The sequence below is a fragment of the Marmota marmota genome, unplaced genomic scaffold, assembly GCF_001458135.2.
Source record: "Marmota marmota marmota unplaced genomic scaffold, marMar, whole genome shotgun sequence".
Classification (NCBI taxonomy): domain Eukaryota; kingdom Metazoa; phylum Chordata; class Mammalia; order Rodentia; family Sciuridae; genus Marmota; species Marmota marmota.
Genome location: NW_025999932.1, coordinates 44605204 through 44628106, shown reverse-complemented (window position 1 = coordinate 44628106; position 22903 = coordinate 44605204). Strand labels below are relative to the sequence as shown.

The window sequence follows — 22903 nt, the reverse complement described above, 5'->3', positions numbered from 1 at the left end:
ATTCTCTTTTTTCACTATTTCTATGAAAGGCATTTTTCAAGCTCCCAAATCAGGAGCATACCTATATAGAATAAAGAATTCATAAATGAGGCTCCTTAAAATATCAAACAGGAAGGGAACTGTAAAAGGCAAATATTATTATTATTATCTGGATTGATTTTTATTTATGTTGTATAATCTATAATATGAACTGGCTTAAGTAAGATAAATTAAGTATCCTTTGTCCTCATTACCAAGAGATTTGAGAAAAAGTTAATACAATGGCAGATTATTTGGACAAGACAATTCTTCCTGTTCACTTAAACAATAAAGATGTATGCTCATAATTTGTTTCTCAGTTTGAGTATACACACACACGCACACACACACACACATATCTGTATTATATATGTGTATATATTTTTTATATCAGCCAAAATGGATTAAACAATCTTAGAAGTAGGAGGAGAATATTAGCAAACATCTATTCTAGTTTTCCAAGTGAAACTATCATTTCATTCTGAATTATATAACTTTATTACTAAATTTGTCTTATTTCTGTAATATTTGAATCTTGAGCTAGAGATATAAAGTTATAATATTTCCAAGTAATGTTTGATTTAGGGAAGAGAAGAGTTACATGGTTAAAATAATGAATAATGTGGTGAACATACTTGTTCCCAGGAAGAGAAGAGTTACATGGTTAAAACACATGGATAAATTTTTGTAAAATCACGAGTAGAAGTCTTTTTTAAAAAAGTTCTTTTGAGAAAAAATAAAATCATTAATTTAGGTCACAAAGATTTGACTACAGGAAAAATATCACCTTTGATTTTTAAAATATATGTATTTATTATTTTTATAACGCTAGTATTTATTATTGGGTGCCAATGACAGAGAAGAAACTAATGCTTGGAATAATAAAAAAAAAAACAGAACCATAAGTAATTAGTTTTCTAAATATTATGGATAGTAATCAACATTCATCTGCTGCTATAATAGATCCATTTTGCATTTTAATGACATGTTTATTTTAAGTAATACATTTGTTTTAACTTGATTAAATTAATAAATTTATGTCCCTTCAAAAGGATTGAGGTTGCTAGCCTAAGTTTGGTTTGAGATTTTCAAAATATTCCTATAAAACTTTTAAGAATCTTGGGCTGAAGTTGTGGGTCAGCGGTAGAGCACTTGCCTTGCACGTGCGAGACCCTGGGTTCGATCCTCAGCACCACATAAAAATAAATAAGTGAAATAAAGGTATTGTATCCAACTACAACTAAAAATAAAGGGATATTTTTTAAAAAAGAATCTAAGAAAAATATGTATTATTCATTTACAAATATATTTATTTCTCTTTTAAGGAAAAATCACAAAGTAATCACATAAAATAGTAATTACTAACCAATTATTCATGGAATACTTGGTTGAAATGTCTTATCTTGTTAGGTAGAAACCTAGCTTCCTTTTTTTTTTGTACTGGGGATTGAATTCAGGAGTTCTTTACCATTGAGCAACATCGTCCTCTTAATTTTCATTTTTAATTTTTAGACAGGTCTCACTGAGGGTGGCCTCCAACTTGTAATTCTCCTACCTCAGCTTTCTGACTAGCTAGGATTATAGCTATTCACCAACGTGCCCCTTCCTACCTTCCTTTTTGTTAGATAAGAATGAAATATAAACAAAGAAGTTTTGTTCTGAAGATTAAATAAATTAAAAAAAATATTTTATTATATGCTTTAGTATGTATGAGTATACTGCCTTCCTCATTGTTATAATTCATTCCAGACAACAACTAGACCAGATGCTGACTGAGTCATTTCTAGAGTCACTGGGTTTCCCTTTGCTCTGGTGGCCTGTTCCCATATTTCTTTTCCATAGTGTAATTTCTACTGGTCACTGCTAAATTTGCATTATCTGGAAATAAGGAAGTTGTTAAAAACTATTGGGTGAATATTTTGCTAACTTTCTAGAAATTTAGGCTTATAAGAATATGCTGTCAGATCCTCAATGTTATGAGTTCAAATTTATTTTAGTTATTTTAGCAAGTATATTTGAGTTGTTGAGCCAAAAATTTTCCTGATTGTGGCATCTAGAATGAAATTTATACCTGAATGCTCACCTTTAAGAGGTAAGTTAGGGGCTACGGTTGTGGCTCAGTGGTAGAGAGTTTGCCTAGCAAGTGTGAGGCACTGGGTTCGATCCTCAGTACCGCATACAAATAAATAAATAAAATAAAGGTATTGTGTCCTTCTACAATGAAGAAAAAACAACAAAAAAAAGGAGGTAAGTTAAGTAGTACCTGCATATGTCTGTCACTTTCTTGCCCAATCATGTTTCTCCATTCCATGAGTGATCGCTGCAGATGTTCAAGTCCAGTTTCCCAAAGCCTGATGTGACCTCCCATATCAACAGTAACAACGCCACTTTTGTCCCACTCTGCCAGCAGTGCATCTGTGTCCGAAATAGTAGATAGCCATGTAGTATATGGTGAGAGAGATTCTGAACTGAAAAAGGAAAAACAAAAACCAAAGATGAGAAACATTAAAAATAAAGGAGTTGAGTGATACTTTATATGTGTATTGTTCTTTCCTGTTTAAAAAGTATGTTCACCACATTATTCATTATTTTATACCTGACTCTTCCCTACTTCACAGCATAAGAAGGTTACAAAGGTCTGTGTTATGACCAAAGTGAGACATTGAACATACTGAGTTTTTAATCCTGAGGCAGAACAAAAATTAATTTAACAAGGATTTTGAAGGAAAAGTGTTAATAATTAATTATAATATATTGCTTATTGACAGTCTAAGTAATGAAGCTAGTTAAAAGTGATTTCAGTTCACTAAACTTGTCATAAATATTTTTTATGGACTAATTGTGTCCTCCAAATCTATATGTTGAAGACCTAACCCTCAATGTGATGGTATCAGGAGGTCTTTGGGTAGTAATTAAATTTAGAGAAGATCATGAGGGTAGAATGGCCAAGATAGGATTGTCCCTTTAAGAAGAGACCAGAGGGCTTGTGCTTTCTCTCCACAACTCTGCCCCACACATGCATCATGCTGAGATACAGTTAAGAAGGCAGTCACTTGTAAGAGCACCCTTATCAGGAGCCAAACTAGATGGCACCTTGTCTTGGACTTTCCCAGCTTCCAGACTGTGAGAAATAAATGTTTATCAGTTAAGCCACCCATTATAGTTATAGCATCCTGCACTAAGCCAGAACTCTAATTGTAGGTACATTAAAAGATCAGATACTGCCAGTAGTGCATGCCTGTAATCCCAGTTGGGGAGACAAAGGCAGGAGGATTCCAAGTTCAACTTAGTGAGGCCCTATGCAACTTAACAAGGCCCTATCTCAAAATAGAATAATAGAATGGGCTGGAGATGTGGCTCAGTGGTTAAGCATCCCTGGGTTCTATCCCCAGTAACAAACAATAAACAAAAAAAACCAATAACAGATACATTGGTAAAGAACAAAAATACAGCCATTTATTGGTTATTAACATTTTCTAATAGTCGTGGATACAAGATGACACTAGCAACTCACTCTCAGGAAGAAAGGAACTCCACACCAACTCATCCCTCCTACACCTGCATTGGTGGCCTCACTATTCAAAGGTCTCATTTCAATGCTGAAACCAATGTTTTATTTAAGGATTTCAATTTCATTTGTATTTCCTGACTTAGAAAGTGAAATTTATCTGTAACAAGGAATTTATATACTTCTTGTATTATATCTCATATTTATTTCCTTTATTACATATTTCTAATATATATAATTTTTTTGGAATGCAACTTTTATCTGTATAAGTCAACTGTATACTTCCTTTAAGAATAGTTTTCATATACAAGTTACACAGATTATAAATTCCAACTACTAGTGTTTACTTTTTAAACACAAATGATATTTTCTGTATGAAATAAAATAGCTTAAAGGGATGGTTTGCTCCGATAAGAAACACAATAAACTAACAATGTAGATTTGGGAAACCACAAAACCATTATACATGAAGTAAATTCTATGCTAAAGAATAAATCAAGACGATTTTGGTGTTTTTTCAGTATGCCTTAGTTGATACTGAACACACAGAGACCAAGAGCAGCTACTCTTGGAATGCAGATGTTTCAGGGAATGTTTACATGATGAAGGGAACAGCAGAATGGGAACAGGTATTTCAAAATTATTTTATAGGACCTCTAGAGGACTTAAATAAAGTAACCACTGATATGCTGTAGGATTTGTTTCACGGTGCTCTCTCAAAGGTATTTGGTTAGGAAAAAAATAGTAGTTACAGACGATGAAATAAAGAGCTATTCAGGAATAATGAAATCTATTCATGTGAAATTATGATGTTTGACATTCTGCCAAGAACACTGATGTTATATGATACTATTGAGCATTGTATCTATTTGTTGTCCCTCCTTGTCTCTCTACCATAAAACCTTAAATTTAGAGGAACAATTTCTTTAATAATAAGAAAAAGGAAGTACTGAAGAAATCTAAACTTACTACATTTTGCACATCAGGTCCAGAACTTCTTCAATTCTTTTTTATTTTTTACAAAAATTCATGTTTTCTTTTACATAATTAAATGAAAACACAGAATTATAGTGGAATGAAGCTTAGATTTATATATAGTCATATATGAGAGTTGGGCAGTATCATTTTACAAAGGCAAAGAGATAATACAAAAAATTTGTAGAATTAATGCATGAGCGCAAAAGTGGCACATTCATTTGGACTTGTAGTTACATTATATTTTTATTGTACTTTATGATTTGAAATTAGCCATCAAATGGAGAATTCCTGATATCTGGAGGATGCTAAATTTAAGAAACTAGCAAAAACCCAGAAATCTAGATAGGTCATTCCCTTGTATTATATACATGCAAACAAAAACAAATAGCAATAGTTAATCTCAACAGAAAGCCAGGATAATACTGACAATGAAACATACTCTAAATTACATGGCACATGAAATGTGGCAAGTCTAAATTGAGATATGCTGTAAGTACAGCTAGATTGCACAGACTTAGAAGAAAAATGAAATATAAAATATCTCATTACAGTTTTTATATTGAATACATGTCAAAATGATAATATGGTTTAAATAAAGGTATTATTAAATTTAATTTCACCTGTTTCTTTTTAATGTTTTATTGTGGCTATAAGAAATAAAATTACATTTATGATTTGCATTATATTTCCACTGGACAGCAACACTCTAAATGAATTAATTAAGGGGCTCAGCTACTACATGGCTGTACACACAACTGCTCTTCCAGAAGTTATTCTCATTGTAGGTAGAACATGTAGCTCAAACAGAAAATTAAAAAACACCAAAATAAAAAGCTCTTGAGGGAGAAAGTAAGAGAAGTATTGGAAAAAATAATCAGTGCTTTTAAATGATTTTTAAAAGTATATTATTTGTTTTTGTTAAATGGACTAGACAAGCATACAACTAAGGTGGAATAAGGAATTTCTTCAAATGTCTAAAAGTCATTTTCCATTAAACCAACACATTAACATGTTGCAAGAAATCACATATGTTGAAACAAGTAGATCTATTTCTTTGAATAGTGATTTTATGTTGTATATGTTTTGAATCTGATTAAAGGGTCCTAAGAAATGCAATTGTTATTGCTGAGTTATTTTGTATTGTCATACTGAGCTATTTTCTTCTGTGGGTTTGAAGAGGAGAAAGAAAGGACGCCTGGTGATGTTTTGGGTGATTGAGAGATTCCACTGTTCCTGTCCTTCCTCTGATATTAGTGGGTCTCCAGGGTCCTCTGAGATTTCAGGCAAGGTTTTACCCACTGTTAGAGCTCAGTTGCATATGGGAAAGCACAGGAGGGGAGTCAATCTTATTTAGATCAAAGTAGAGTAGAAAGATAAGAGGAATCAGGCTTTGGTGGCAGAGATGGGGGTCAGTCAAGAAAGGAAAAAATGAGCAACCTAGGCTACGTAGAACAAACAGTTGCAAGCTTATTAGCTCAAGAGAGAGACAAGGCATGGATATGCTCAGAAAAGGCTACAGGTGAGGATACCAATGTTCCTCAGGGCAGAGACAAGTAATTACTCTTTCTGTATCCTGAGCCCAGCTAGTTTAAAGGCTTCACTTCCATGACTGGTCAATAATAAAAGCAGTGAATGGTAATCAGTTTCATTCTAAATCTCTGGGAATCCTTTGGCTACTGTGTGGCCTTCACAACTGCACACAGTAATATATTTAGAAACAATATTAAATAAATGCTGTTTAAATTCCTTTGACATTTTGAATGTATTTTCTTCAGAAAACTAATACATAAAGTTAATAAGTATTAACATTTTTGCAATACTAACAATGCTATTTCTGGTTTAGAAAAAACTGAGCATTAGAACAGATCAAACAAAAGAGAGCAAAGGCTAGAAGCTTGTTAGACTTATACCAATGTAAAATGTTCTAAATATTTGAATATTTTTCCAAAACAAAAATAAACATACCAGTAAAACATGCAGAAGAAAGGTAAGATACAAACCAACTGTTAAGTGGGGGCAGGAGGGAAAGCTTTCATTTAAGGAAGCAAAAAATAGTTCACTCATTTTTATGACATATCAAGCTAAGAACAAAGGTGCAATGGGTTACCTGGGAATAGGGATATATCGGAGTTTTTTTGAGTGCAGATCAGTGACTTCTATATAACCAGCTGTCTGTGGGGGTGTAACACCTGCAAACAAGTCACGACATGAAACAAGTATTAATGACTGCTTGATACCAAAGCATGACCCCAAGAATGCTTGATTGCTGCTAAAAGCAGAATGAAGTTACCACTCTCCTTCAAAAGAACTGTGGGACCTACTTGAAAAGGTACTGGACAAGTCCAGCTCTCACAGCTAGACTTAAAATTATGGAGAAACACAAAGTAGAAGCATATTTGATTTACTGTCAGAAAAATAACTTGTCCTTTTCTTCATGATCTTTGATAGCATTCCAATATGGGTCAATTTTTTAGCATAGTTATTTAAAAAATATTTTATCATTTGAATTCTGTTTCCCTTCTTAGGAAGTCACAACAATGCCTAACAGGAGACAGTATAAAGTGGTAGAATTTAGTATCTGCTTTGCAATCAGACTGATCTGGTGAGTAGTTCTGGCTGTGATACTTCCTAGCTGTCGGTAAAAATATTTACATCTCTGAGGTCTGCTTTCTCATTTGTAAAATAGAGATAATAATAGCATCTGAGCATCATAAGCATTATTTTGAGGATGAGATGAAATTAATAAATGCAAAGCATCTAATTAGTAGTAGCTCAGCATATAGTATTTGTCATTATTAGGGTTCTGCAAAACAGAAGGTGAGATGAGGATGGGGCAGGGGAGTAAGGACTTAGGATCATGAAGAGTATACAAAGTTGGGGGTAGGAAAAGACAAAGATATGGCGGCCAGGTCTGTAACTGAAATTTTGGGATTGCTCTCCCAGAAAATTCCATGGCTTTCTGACTTCTATTCCACAGCTCCAAATACCTCTGCCTTCCTCAAAGCACTACCTGTCATCAGTGTGTGTCACTAATTCTACTTTGTCTTTATAGGCAAGACGCATGATTCCTATTTGAGTGAGGAAGAAGCTGAGTACTATAGAGCTAATGTCACTATAGGACTGACTTGAGGTGATTTAGCTGTACAGTGATGGTTTGAAATCCATCTTGCTCTGCCAATCACTGTACACAACTCCTACCTGAGCTGGCTCTGGGACAATGGCTATTTGTAAAATAACCCCTTTTACAAAACCTTGGACACTAAGATATCTTAAAAACAAGATAAAACTCACCCTGCCGCAAAACTTTTAAGATTTTTGTCCATCTTTGTCTGTCTACCTATCAATCATCTATCATTCTATCTACCTACCTATATTTTATTACAACTTCACATAACAATGAGATGTCCACACTAAATTCATGGAATGCAGGAAAGAAAGAGAGAGAGAAATAAATCTGGCATTTTATTTCATGATTGCAGTTGAAGGATTTTTTCCTCAGGTTATCTGAACAACTCAACATATCTCTTATTTATTCAACAGATGTGCTTGAGCTTACTTTGTATCTGAGGATATAGAGAAGATAGAGAAGAAGGAGATGCCACCTTTAAAGAGCTCACAGCATAAAGAGGTGGGCCCTGGGGGACTTTGAAAAGATTCCAGAGTGGGAATTATAACTCCGAGGTCAGGTATGAACTGAAGAGGTAGGCAAGAGGAGGGCCCAGAGGGCAAAAGGTTCAGGAGGAAGAGAAGGAAATGTACAGGGGAAGGAAGGCTAAGCAAAGAGTGTTACTATGCAATTTGACCACCCAGCTGCAGTGGCTGTACCCAGACAGCCGTTTGTATAAAATGAACATGCTTAGCATAAGTCACGCACCGTCTGTATTGTACTGCCTAGGATATAAGGTCAATCTTGGATAAAGCTTTACACCATATGTCAATTTTGACAATTCCTGCTGCTAGAACCTAGCTGAAGTAGGTTGAATTATTTATAGACCAGGGTTCTTTGCCAAAAATAACCAGTTATTGAAACTGTTGAGATGACTAGAGCTGCTTAGTGAACCAACTTAAACATTTGGGTATAGCATTTAAAAGGCATTTTTTTTTTTGAAATATAGTAAGTAGAATTAAGTTGAGCTGCTGCCATCAGCACTTTCAGGTTGCTTGTGAAAGCATCGTAAGCCAACTTATTTAAAAATATTTTTTCTACACCTTTCTTTACTTTCCCTGGGTAGATTAATTCTACAACACAGAAGGTGAGAAAATGCAATAATGGCTGTATCTGCTGTTTCAAGAAGAAAGCAAAAAATTTTACTCCTAGTACTAAAAATATACTTCCAGGTATAAGAAAGGGAATTTGTGGCTATAGAGCACTTCAGGGAAATATTAAGCATGGTGGCAGTGGTGGTAAAATAATCAAAATTTTAATGTTTACTGATCTGAAAATAAATCAGCTCAGAAAACAAGAATATTTACAAAAATAGTCTTATGGCTATCTTTGAACAGAATATAAGACTGAATTAAGGAAATGAAAACTGGGGCCAGGTTTCCCTCCAAACTGAGCCAAGTCCTTGTCCATTTAAAATGTTTCCACACTGTAGAGAGGATGAAGGCTCAATATATTTCCATTACACTTATAATCCAGGTGGATTTTAAAGATGGGTATAAACTGTATTTAGGGATTAGTCCACTAACCATTAAAGGGAAGTCATTGCTGCAATGTTTATCACATAATTCCCATGAACAGTGAGAACAGGATATATGCACAGTGCCAAAGTTAGAAGGAGGTATAAAAACTGTCAGGTGAAACAACCAAGAAGATTTTCAAAGGGAAGGTGAAATAATACTTAAAAATTCACTCCTTTTAGAAATGTAATTTGATGTACATCTGTTAACCACTAGGTTTAATATTCTTCTATTTATTCATGGATTAAAAGAATGATCTGCGCCATAATAAAAAGGCTTTTAGAGTTTCCCACTATGATATTTTCCAGTGACTTTCTTTATGCTGCTAGAATAACAATTTTGTAATTCTACTCCTAGACAGACCCACTACAGACTCTCAACATACAAACAAGGAGAGAGTTGCTAGAATATTCACAGCACTACTATTTATAATGACAAAAATTTGGGGAATAAACCTAAATGTGCATTTTACAAACAATAGAGGAATAAACTGTAGTGTGTAAAGCAGTGGAAATAAAGGTGAGCTCTCAGTATGGTAATGACAAAGATTCTTTCCTTGATCAAGCTCTACTCAGGCTCTTCAGAATCCTCTTTCCAACTAGGCCCTAGTTCTTGGGCTTCTATGTTTGCCTCTTGCACTGTTTTATAAAAAATTAATTCAAAATGGATCATAAATCTAAAACTATAAAGCTTCTAGAAGAAAACATAGGAGATTTTCCTTTTATTCAAATAGGAAAAAAAATGTATGAAAAATGCAAATCATCTGACACTGGATTTGTATTTAGAATATATAAAGAACACTCAAAAGCCATTAATAAGAAAATGAATACCCCAATTAGAAATGGGCAAAAGAAGCGAAGAGATATTTCACTAAAGAAGATACATGCGAACAAATGTTCAATATCATTAGGTGCTATAGAAAATGCAAATTAAATTACTATAACCTATTAGAACAGTGAAAATCTGACAATGCCAAGTATTGGCGAAGATGCAAAGCAACTATAACTCTCATTCATTGCTGATAGGAATGAACTTCCATTTGGGAAAACAGTTTCGGCAATTTTATCATAGAATGTAGAAGTGCCATTCCTAGGTACTTACACAAGTAAAGCAAAAACCTAAAAATCACTTAAAAATCTAGGCTCAAATGTTCATAGTTGTCTTATTAATTACTGTAAAAAATTATATACACACATACATACAAATTTGTGAACAGATAGGCAAACTGTGGTATATCTATACAATAAACTACCACTTGGCAATTAAAAGGAACAAACTACTGGCATGCACAAAACAAAATGATTTTCAAATACATTTTATTAAGTGAAAGCAGCAAGACTCAAAAGACAATATACTGTATGATATCATTAATGATATTCTAGTAAAAGAAAATCTATAAGGACAGAAGTCAGATCAGTGATGGGTTGGGGGTAGGTAGACCAATTGGCTGTAAGTGACATGGGAAGGTTTTTGGGGTGAGGACACTTCTCTTCTTTATCAGTTGGATGATGAGTTATACAACTATTTGTGTTTGCAAAACTCACAGAACTACACAGTAGAAAGGGTAAAATTTGACTATATATAAATTGGACCTTACTAAGAACAAACATATACATTAGAAAGTCAGTCATCTGATATGTAGAGAATAAGTAGGAAAGGAAAAGAGTAGAAGAGGCCCTGGCATTACTCCAGTGGTGGTGCATTGGATGTTGGTAACAGAACTTGATAATATCAGGAAGGAAATATCAAAAGGACATTGTGATTGATGATGGATTTGATGTAGAGAATGAAGGAGAAAAGGCATCAAGTGGAGCCCCAGGTTTCTGGGTAGATAAAGGTGTGCTAAGTTCTGGTATATATCATAGTGTCATTCCTGGAGTGCTTTGTCAAGATCCTGTACCTTTCACGCAGGCCTCCCTTTTTGTTGAACAATTCCCATTCAATTAATTCCCCCTCATCCTTCAAGAATCACCTCCTAATCAGCAGTCTCAGCTAAAAGCTTCTTTTTTTGTGTTTGTATATTGCCTTGTGAATATTCTTATCATAGCACTGATGACATAGTGCTGTAATTGTCAATTTATTAATCTGCCTCTTCTATCACAGGAAGACTGTTTAGGGAACTAGGGATTCATTTTCCTTGAATTTCAGATGGGAAGGAACTAAATATTATCATTTAACCAACACTTTTCAAATCCAGTAATAGATTATTATTATCATACATTTTAGCATTATACTTGTGAAGTCCACACCAATAGAATGAACATAAACACAGCATAAACACATTTCTACTACCACAGTGCAAATAATAATACTCAATGATTTAATGTTTAATTTTTTTATAATTACCTATTCTGATGAATGCCAGTGTGGTTCTATACAAAGAACTCTAAATCTGGAATTGGAAGAGCTTGGTATAAATCTGAGTTCTGCTGGCTACTGGTGGGTAATCCTGGGCCAGTAATTTTATTTCACTGTGTCAGAATTTCCTCACACATAAATCAAAGAGCAAGATGACAACAGGATAGGGTTCTAGAGATCAAGTGAATTTATAGAAGAAGTGATCAGCACTGCACTTGGATATACTGTGTAGTAAAAAAAACACAAGTTGACATGGAGAGCACTGATGAGTGAACTGGTCTCATGCTAAGCTATGGGCCTTTGGTCTCAGGACTCTCTATGCCTAAATCCTAATCATTTTAAAAGGCTCTTGAAAAACATGTTCTAGGTAAAGTCACTTTACAGATTGTAATGTGAATGTTGATGAGCTCTAACAGCAGTGCATACAACCATACACTGTGTAAAGATTAGTGAGCGGTTTCAAAATACACAAAGCCCACTGGGCATGGTGTACACACCTGTAATTTTACACCAGCTACTGAAAAGGTTGAGGCAGAAGGAGTATAAGTTTCAGGTCAGCCTTAGAAACTTGATGACACATTGTCTCATAATAAAAAATAAAAAGGGGATATAGCTCAATGATAGAGCACTACAGGGCTCAATTCTCAGTACCAAAAATCACAACCAGCACCTTCCTCCCAGCCCCACCTACAAACAAAAACAAACAAACACACACACACACACACACACACAAAAAAAACCCACATAGCTCTTTTTAGCTACTTATAAAAATATGAAATAATAATCATAAACTAAACATCCCCTACCAAATCAGATAGTGATAACTTCTTACCTTTTGGGTAGATATCTTTTAGAGGGACTTCTCCTGGGGGCAAAATCCTGACTACCAGATTAGTATCTAAAAGAGTCACACAATTTCTCTGTCTTGGAGCCCCCTTCTTCTTCTTTCCTCCATAAAATGCTGTATCAGTGACACTGGGTTTATGCAAAGATGATGGCCTCTTCCAAGAATAAACTTCACTGGGTGACTGAAAAAGGAAGGAAGAAAAGAAGGAAAGAAAGAAGGAAGGGAGGGAAGGAGGAAGGGAAAGGAAGAAAAAAAATTAAAGTATCATATAACACATTCACCATAACTTTTACAATATATTCCTTTAAGTATACACCAGTGGTGAACCTGTCTAACAGGAATAAGAAAATCAAATTATCTTTTTGAATTTGGTATAGGAGAGGGCTGCTTTACCAAAAATCATAATATCCAGACAAGTATGAAATATATATTAAATTTTTATTTTGAAATAAATTACAACTAAAAAGAGGGAATATGGCAGTATAGTTAGCTCAAACATAATATGATATAAAACTATGTATCTAGTATAAAGGTAAGAAAAGAACATAACTGGTATTTTTAAACCCTTGGAGTATCCCTACCCAATCACACATCTCTGGTACACCTATATTTAATTCTCCTGGAATTTCTTATTATTTTTTTCCTTTGGTTTATTTTAAAATTTTACCATGTATATTTATCATTCCAAATGATAATAAACTGTATTTTCCTATATTTTCTCTTAAAAGGTTAAGGTGTTGTCTTTTGAATTAAGTCTTTAACCCATAAGGAATTAATTTTTGTGCATGTTGTGAGGCAGGGACACATGTCTGTCTATTCTTATCTGGACAGATATTTGCCCCAATACCACTAACTTTTGCCCAATGATCTACAAATGTTTTCATAAAACAGAGTTCAATGTATGCATGCCTCTGTTTCTGGAGGCTGCATTCTATTCTACTGCATATTTTTCTACCTCTGGGCCAAGAAGACATGGTCTTAGTTCCTACAAATTTATATGCAGGCTTGAAATTTAGTAGGTAAAGTAACTTTGGTTGCTTTTTCTTCACATTTTTCTTCAGTGATGTCTTTGTTATTGTTTGTTCTTCCATATTCATAAAAATATATGGACTGTATTTACTCTGTATTCTTGTCAGTATTTTTTATTTTAGCCATTCTAATCGTATCTTACCAGGGTTTCAATTTGCATTTCACTAATAACTAACGATGTTGAAGATCTTTTCTTGGACTTATTTGCCATCTCTATATACTCTGTAACTAAATGTTGTTCAAATCTTTTGTCCACTTTCCCCCCACACTTATCTTTAATATTTTTCTCTATCTACCTAAATACATTGAAAATTGAGTTCATACAAATATATCCAATTACAATCCAATAGCTACAGGGTTCATTCTAGATTTCTTCCTTTCACGATTGCCTTCTCCAAAAGTGAGAAACCAATTTTTATTATCCTTAATATATTTTAATTATCCTTAACATAGTTCATTATCTTTATTATAACATCCTTAATATATTTATTTTCTTCTTCAAGTCCATTATAAGTGACCCATCTCTACCACTAACCTTACCCTATGGACAGAGCCCTGCTCTCTTTGCTTCATCCCCAAAGCCCACACTGGGCTAGACTCATGCATGGGCACTTTCCTCATCTTACTTGGGATCCAATTTTTCATACCAAGCTGCCCCTTTATAAGCTCAGATTTGATGCCCATCACCAGTAGTTACCCCTTCCCTGCCATGAATGCCCTTCTTACCCCACTTAGGCTCTGACCTTAATTTAACAAGGTACTAGGAATTGAATTTGGGGGCTCTTTACCAATGAGATACACCCCTAGCACTTTCTATATTTTATTTTTAGTTCACTGTTTGCCCATCTTAAAAATTGGGGTTTTTTCTCACTTTTGAGCTTTAAGAATCTTATAGATCCTAGGTATAAGTCCTTTGTTAGAAATGTAGTTTCCTAGCCTGTAGATTATCTTTTTATTATCTTAACAGTGTTAAAGATCTTAATTATCTTAACACTATTGAAGATGATATTTGCTATAGGTTTATATAACTATTTGGGATTAGGTTAAGAGAATTATATAAATTTGTAATAATCTGTTGCCTCTGATAGTTTTATTAAGAAATAGTAAGGGGTGTCACACTCCTTTGTTGATAGTTTTATGAAGAATCTAAAGAAATTCACATAAAAGCAGAAAGGCAGTATGGTATAAAAGAAAGTATATGGGTTAGCTGTATGTAGTGATGCATACCTATAATCCCAATGACTCAGGAGGCTGAGACAGGAGGATCAGCCTCAGAAACTTAGGTCCTTAGCAAATGAGACTCTGTCTCAAAATAAAAAATAAAAAGGACTAGAGCTGTAGCTCAGTGGTAAAGGCCTCTGGGTTAAATCCCTAGTTACCCCCCCCCCCAAAAAAAAAAGTTTTAAAAGAAAGGGTATGAGTTAAGGGTTTAGTCATACTTGAGATCAAATCTTAGAGCTCTTAGTTGTAAGCCTTGTGACCTGGGGGAATAGAACCTCTCTGTTTCTGTTTCGGTATCCACAAAACTGTAGAATTGTTATTTTTTTTTAAAAAAAACTATTATGCCATGCCTCATGGTGTATGCTGTAATCCCAGCTACTAAGGAGGCTGAGGCAGAGGATTGCAATAAGTTTGGGGCCAGCCTGGGCAGCTAGTGAGACCCTGTCTCAAAATAAAATATAAAAAGTACTAGGGGTATAGCTCAGTGGTAAAGTGCCCCCAAGTTCAATCTCTAGTACTAAAAAAAAAAAAAAAAAAGTTAACTATTATATATGAAAAGGCTTAGAACCATACAGTGCCTTACTACTACAGATGGGCCCAAGGAAAATATGACTGTTACCATAAAAGTCTGAAAGGCTGCCTAGTTAACTTTTTCATTAACAAATTATTCACTGGTGGTGTGTTTCATACTAAATATCAAGGATATAGCTTTTATTTTAACAAGGTTACTCTTACAGGGTAAAAGACTTCTATAGGGTTAATAGTTTATTTTACTCAGTTTTTATTTTCTAACCTTTTATGGTGATATTATATTTCTATACTAATTTCATTAATCAAAAAACAGTGATAAGATCAATTTGTTTTAAATAGTTCCACCTTCACAAAAAATTCAAGTATTTTTTTTTCTACTCATAGCATATTAAACACACCTCTTTTATTTGATCAGGCTGCTGTAGGCACTGTTTTTCAACAATATATTTCATTTTGAGTTAGATAACATAATAGCAAATGCTTTTTACTTGATAATTAGGAAGGCATACGGCAAGTCCTAAGCCACGTATTATCCATTGGGTTTTATATTTCAAATGTCTTATATCCTCAAGTACTCACAATTTATTAATCACATTAAAATTTAGAGGCATGTGAGATTGGTGTATTACTAAGTACAGCTAATACTTTCATCTTTAAAAGATTATATTGTCTGATCTAAAAGCTACAAAGGAAATTATTAAAATTAAATGTTTACTCAAAACCATGGAGTTACATCTAAGGTTAGTATACAGAAACTTGTACTAAAATAACCTTTATATTTCATTTCCCCACATTTTCACTAGGGGAAGATGGTGCCCAGTTTCACCTGAACTCAGTTACAAATAGCCTTTCTTTTAGCAATAAAGATAGATAACAGCATAAAGTCGCATCTAGGAGAAAAATAAATTAAGACCATTACCCATTACATTATTAGCAGGCTTCTGCAGAGATACGATAAATCAGAATAAAACTCAATGAGAAGTAAACATGAGTTAAAAAATTTAATCTATAGTAATGATACCCAAATTTAACCTGAAAAAATTCTAGAAGGCATACTTTATTAGTCTCAAATTGTTCCTCCTGGCAGAGTCCATGAACACACATTAAGATGACATGATTAAAAAAATCATCTTCAATAGGTTAAATGTTAAATGTGTCATATGAACTCCTACATATGAAGATACTTGTTTCTTACTAAACTAGATCATTGTATTACAATTTGATTGGTATACAGTAAAGCATATTTTTTACTGATTTCAAATGCAAACTTGATTTAAAATGTTTACCAGCTATTACATTTTAATTGTCTCTTAAATAGGCTTACAGATTTTACATCAAATGTGGAGAAATAAGTACACAATAATGTAAAACATTGGTGCTCACCATGAGATCTGGGAAGCCAACCACTATGGCAGCATAATTGTTCTCATCTGAGAAAATTCGGTTGGGAGAGGCGATCTTTTGTCCTACAGCTGAACTCAGATTTTCAGATGATAGTTGATCACTTGAAATTTTATGAGGTATGCTGACCTCCATTTCTGAAAATGTCAGACACACATTAGGCACTATTTACCCCTAAAATGCTCTAGGAATTAAATTTTTGCAAGATTTATTCTCAACAACTCAAACAGAAAAACACAGTAAAAAATAGAAAACATTCTAAATTGCATTCATGAGCTTTGGCTGAGAAAATTGTTTTTATAATCAAAGCTTCTTTCCAAAGTGATTTCAAGTATTTATGGAATTCAGAATTTTATTAGTAATAAATATCATCATTAATAACTCCCCACAGAAAAGATGCAAAACTGACCCAACCCAGTATTGGCAATAGTAAAGTTTTAGATTTTTTTCATAAGTACTGTTCACTTCCCCAAACTTGGCCAATGGATGTAGTCATAAGGGAAGGGGACTTGAAATTTACTGTGCATTCTTTATAAACCAAGTGCCATACACTGCCATACACTGTGATGAATTAAGTAGAAATTCTGATGGCCTGTGGAAAACAGAAAAGATGTTATCCTAAATTAGACTTGGAACCTAAATGTAAGTGAAAATTCTTATTTGACAGTTTAAAATTTTCAAGGACAAGACTTAAAAGAGTGGGCTTCCTTATAATACTTTGAAGGCAGATTATTCCTTTTTCCAGGGTAGTAATTACTTTTTCTTTCTTTTGGTGTAAATATCACATAATCTTGATTTTATTGTTCTTCAATGAATCTAGAGAATAATTTGTGAATAAGCATGCACCCACACAGCCATAAACACAGACAACATAGTATTTACCTTGTGTAATTCCAAACCCTGTGCTAGGCAGCTCCTCTTTCAACATATACAACTGGCAAACCCCACTGTTCTCAGATTCAATGTGTGCAGGTTTAGTTAAAAGATATTTTCTGTAAACAAACAAGACATTCAACTTAAGTGTAAAGCTTCTTTTTTGAGAAATCATTAGGGCAAACCAAGAAAAATTAGTTGTTTGCTCCAAAAGCCTTTTAAAAAATAGTTGAGTATAATTTACTGTTTCAACATTTCATCATGAATTTAAAAAATAAATTCTCAAAACTATTAACACCATTATAAAGGGTAGTACCCAATGACAATGCAGTGATGAAGGCAAATCAAACATTCAAGGCTTCCTATAAGAGAAAGGGCTATTAAAGCAAAGCAATGCTAACAGGGCACACCCTTATAATCTTGGAGCCCTCTCTTAATATGTCTGTCTGGTCAGGCAGAAAGTGAGAGCATGAACTCTGACTTTGTGACCAGCTAAGGGTCAGAAGTCCTCACCATTATAATCTTCTTGACGGATTTATTTTTAAGCTGTCTAAAATGTGGATGCATGAATAGCTAAAAACTGTTTGTAGTGAGCCACTTTTGCTTGTCATCAGAAGGACAGAACTCTTCACTTAGCCAATGGATGTAGTCATAAGGGAAGGGGACTTGAAATTTATTGTGTATTCTTTATAAACCAAGTGCCATACACTGCCTTTGATCAAAAAATATACAGTCCCAATGGGGGAAGGCAACACAAACAAACAACCATAACCAAATAAGACGACGAAAGATGAAAAGAAGAAACTTCTAAGGTATGAATTCTGTGAAGTTACAAAAAGGCAATAGCTCTAGGATAGAGTCTAGGGCTCTTAGAAGGGAGAATAAACTGAAAATCTACTTTGAAATACCTACTGCTTGGTAGAACACTGTGAATTCTCAATGTGCAAATAAAAAAAATTTCAAATCAATATGGATCATATGTAAAAGTTATTATTTTTGCTGTTAATTTCAGTGTCATACTCTGAGAAGTGATATTTATTTTAATTTTCTCCTCTCTCTTCTTATAACTTTTCACCAATAGAGATGGTGCCAAATACAGAAGTTGTTAAAAGAGATAAAAGGAAGATGGAGTAAGGGTTTTGGATAATTGATAAATAAGGTTAAGCTATGGCATATTGCACAAGATGGTACGCAGTACAGATTCACCCACTGATTTGTTTCACTTTCCACCAGAAGCCATTTGTCCTCTGCTACAAGGAAAACTCTCTCGAGGTTGATGGGAAGTGAGATGGTATGAGCTCGCCCTTCCAAAACATCCAGTACAGTCAATCTGCTCCTAAAAAAGGAAAAGAAAACCATGTCTAAAAGGAATGATAAGGATAAGTTGAGTGGCATAATCCTTTCATGATATATTATGCACTAAGTAATAACATAGAAAATGTTAATTGAGAAAACACATAAACAAATTCTAAACTGTCAGGATGTGAAGGAGAAAAAATAAAGGAAAGTGACAGCTGCCATATTAGTAGTGTTGCATTATGAAATTTTTAGTGCTCTTTTTTTCTATCTTTCTCAGTGTTCTACAACGTGGGCATAGTTACTTTCACACTAAAACATTTATAATTTGATTATATTAGTTTTGTACTAAACAAGTATAATTAAAACAGGAAACAGGATTAATAAAATAAGTAACCCAGTTTGTCTTATTCAATAAAGAGCTTACCCTTTTTCTTTGTAGAATACTAGCCAGTTTTTGTGTGAAAATTCTTTACACATTTTATAATTTTCCTAAAGACAAAACAAAATATTAAATGTTTCAGATGTAGTCACATTTCTTTAGCTGCTTCCCCTTAAATAAATTTCTTCATTGTGTAGAAAGAATACATAACTCTTGGAGAAGATATATAATCACTTCAAGACTTTTACAATAACATGGATTAAACTATACTTCAAAATTTATTGTGGACTATGTACTAAAACCTCCATAGAATATTTTTTTTAAAATAGGGTCAAGTACTATTTGAAATAAACACGCTATTTGGTGATTAACTGTGGAATTTAAATTATAACATAAACACGTCAGAAATACTTAGTAGCATTTTTTTAAAAATCTCTTTTTTCTCATGGTCTATTAAGACCTAAGTATGCTGTCTTATACAGTACTGGATAAACCCTATTTTATATCAGAATCAATTCTCTTGGGTTGGCCTTCAGTGTTCATTTATTCAATTTGGTTAATAAACTGAGACATTTATTTATCTGGTGAGACAATTAGGTATTCTACTCATGGTTTTATCATATAAACCTAAAAAAGAACTACATAACTGAAAAATAGGTTAAATGATGAAGAATTTGTTATTAATATCATAATCAAACAGTTCATAATGTTCTTTTATTATTCTTAGTTAGTCCTGGCAATCTTCAACTCAGTATAACGTATACCAAAAGAAGCTACTGATATTTATTTATAGGTTTATCTTTATATATTGTATCATATCTCTATATATTAGATGTTAAAATCCACAGATGTAACAAGAGGTCTCTCTTGTGCATTATAGTTTGTTTTTTCTTTAAGCACCAAAAGGAATGCGCAAGCTTGCATTTTCATGGTGAGAAAGCTACAGAAAATTGTTGGCAATCTGCCCAACAGAGATCTGACATTCCTTACTTTTTCCTCCTTGCTCCACCAGGAAGATTTCTTAGATGCTACCTCTTCTAAAGGAAGGATGAGACGACGAAGGACCTGGCCAGTGGTATCTAATAAGAGGATGACATTACTCTGGAAATAAAGAAAACAGTATTAAGTTCAAAATTATTTTTAAAGAGCAGTAAAGGTTAAAGAGAGTAAAGGTTAAATAAAGAAGAACCCAAAAGGAAGACAAAAATATTGAAATAATTATAAGATATCATGAAGACATTCAGTGATTTTCCTTACTATAGAATTTAAAGTTTTGAGTGATTTTATCAGGATATGTCTAATTGTGTAACCTTCTCCTAAAAGATTTTATCTTAAAATCATTCCCTTTTAAGTATAAGGCAGCTGAACTATGTTTTATTATATAATAACAAGGAAATTAAGAGGATTGATAGTTTTTAAAAGTTCATTTACTTTTATCAAAATTACACTTAGAAAATGTCCTGTTGAAAGCTCTTTTACACTCTGCATTCTTAAATCTCATTTATCCTTTTCAGAAACAAAAGTTCAACTTAGAAAATAGGTACTAGATACAAAGATGGGTTAGCAAAAATATAAAGGACCAAGAGCCCAGTTAGTAATGAGTGTCATCTTGAAATTCACTGAGCTTGAAGGACTTTCATTACTGGTGCTGTATTATGAAGAAAATGTAGTGCTAAGAGGTTTTAGCAAGGTGAGAAAATGGATTTGGATGAAGGAGACATTTTCTCATTTAATTTTGTAAAGGGTATCAAAGAAATTCAAGTTTTAAGAAAGGAGCTATCACTTTACACCTACAAGACTAAACAACATTATAAAGCTGGACAATGCTGAGTGTGGGCAGTGACACAGGGACTTGTGACCCTTTTGTACTATTAGTAAGCATGTACAGCCATTTGGGAGAACAGCTGACACCACCTGGGAAAATTAAGTTTATGTGCTGATGATGATCTAACATTTCTATCTGGGTTTTTATTGCAAATAAATTCTTATACTAATCCATAAAAAAACTTGTACAAGGGAAAAATTATATACAAATGAAGCATTATTAATCACAGCTATGCAGTGAGGTAATAATCTCTCAGTAAATAGGATTCTTTTTCAAGAAAAGAAAGAAACTTTAAGCATTATAATACATGAACAGAAACAAAAACATAAAATTGAGAAAGTCAGAAAAGATTAGATATTTTAAAGAGATGTAAAGAAGTTGGCTTTCCTGGTTGAAACATTAAAATGTTTTAAGATTAAACTAACAAGTTTGCAAAACAGACACCTGCAAGTTGTTTGTCAGGCCTCATTATTATGCAATTCTCCTTTCTTGGTTTTTTTTGTTTTGTTTTGTTTTAATTTGGGCTTCTCCAGTTATCCTAACCCTTATAATATTTCATCTTAAGAACTTTATTTGGGGAAAATAGAGTCACAAAGCATCCAAAGAATTAAAATATACTTAGGAACCTATAGAAAAACAATCAAATATGAAATATTTGCTCAATTATTCCATAATGTCAATGGGGCAGCTTAAATTTAAAGCACAAAGGAGAACATAACCATAAGTTAATCATGATCCTTGCATTCTATTATGTTATGTAGTTGGGGAAGTAAAAAGAAATATAAAAATATTAATGATTCAGCTGCAAATCTAGTAACTTATAGTGTGGTTTCATATTTATTTTACAAACTAACTTTACTGAAGTGCTCAAAATTAAATAGCATTTGTACCACACAGTTCATGTCAGACCATATATTGAAACATGATTGTATTACAAACTTTACTGAGAATGTTCATAAAACTTTAATTTTCCCACAAACATCACCCTTGAAATGTATCATTCCATATAATATGTAAGCCTCCACTAAGAAAGTATGTTAGAAATATAATTTTAAAAATTAACATCTAATCAAGAAGTATTGTTCGTTGGTATTCTAAAGTTTTAAAAACAGTAGTGATAAATTAGAATTTTTCTTAAGAAAACATACAAATAAGTAAAAAAATTATAAAGTCTCCATTTTAGTTCAACTATTTTTTGAGTATGTTTTAGTAAAGAAGTCTTTCTTGGATGATAACTATATATAACATTTACATAAATTCCTAGCACATAAGCAATTTGAGAGATATTAACTTTTTTTAAAAAAAAGAGAGAGAGAGAATTTTTTAATATTTATTTTTCAGTTTTCGGTGGACACAATGTCTTTATTTTATTTTTATGTGGTGCTGAGGATCGAACCCAGCGACGCGCACATGCCAGGTGAGTACGTTACCGCTTGAGCCACATCCCCAGCCCCAACATTAAATTTTAAAAGATGTCCTAATGTTTTGTCCCCTCAAAACAACTAAACCAACAAATAAGCAGATGACTAAAGATATGCTTAAGCAGAAAAATAAGTTAGTGAAGTTTCCCATTTATATTCTTTTTTAGAGTCTAAAACTTATATATTCATAACCTGGTATAAATGAACTGAAAAACTGTATCTTTCCAAGTGACAGAAAATGTAGAGGATCCAACATGGCGGCCGGCAAGGAAGCAGCACTTTCAGTATCTCCACATTAACCGGATCAGAAACACCCATTAAAACAGCTATATTCTACCTACTGAGGAACTTCTAGCAAAATTCCGCTGAAAGGAGACCTGCCAGGAAGTAGTAAGTTATATTAGAGGTGACAGTTGGCCCCAGACAAGTGAATCTTGGCCGGCCACGCGGGCGCAGAGGTCCAATCCCGCAGCCACCGCCCAACTGGCTCTGCAAGCGGCCCCCGGCGGCCCGGGGCAGCGAGAAGGGTCCC

General features: G+C 33.6%; 1 protein-coding gene across 1 annotated transcript in view; it reads right to left on the bottom strand.

Moving 5' to 3' along the window:
• Vwa8 (von Willebrand factor A domain containing 8) overlaps window positions 1–22903 on the bottom strand; it is a gene marked incomplete at its 5' end in the record, with an annotated part of 351798 nt that overhangs the window by 80502 nt on the left and 248393 nt on the right. Inside the window, 8 exons of the mRNA XM_048800562.1 lie at window positions 2282–2486; window positions 6612–6693; window positions 12378–12573; window positions 16557–16711; window positions 17457–17566; window positions 18658–18783; window positions 19171–19235; window positions 20116–20226. Coding sequence (XP_048656519.1) covers window positions 2282–2486; window positions 6612–6693; window positions 12378–12573; window positions 16557–16711; window positions 17457–17566; window positions 18658–18783; window positions 19171–19235; window positions 20116–20226 — 1050 coding nt within the window. The remainder of the gene's footprint in view (window positions 1–2281; window positions 2487–6611; window positions 6694–12377; window positions 12574–16556; window positions 16712–17456; window positions 17567–18657; window positions 18784–19170; window positions 19236–20115; window positions 20227–22903) is intronic.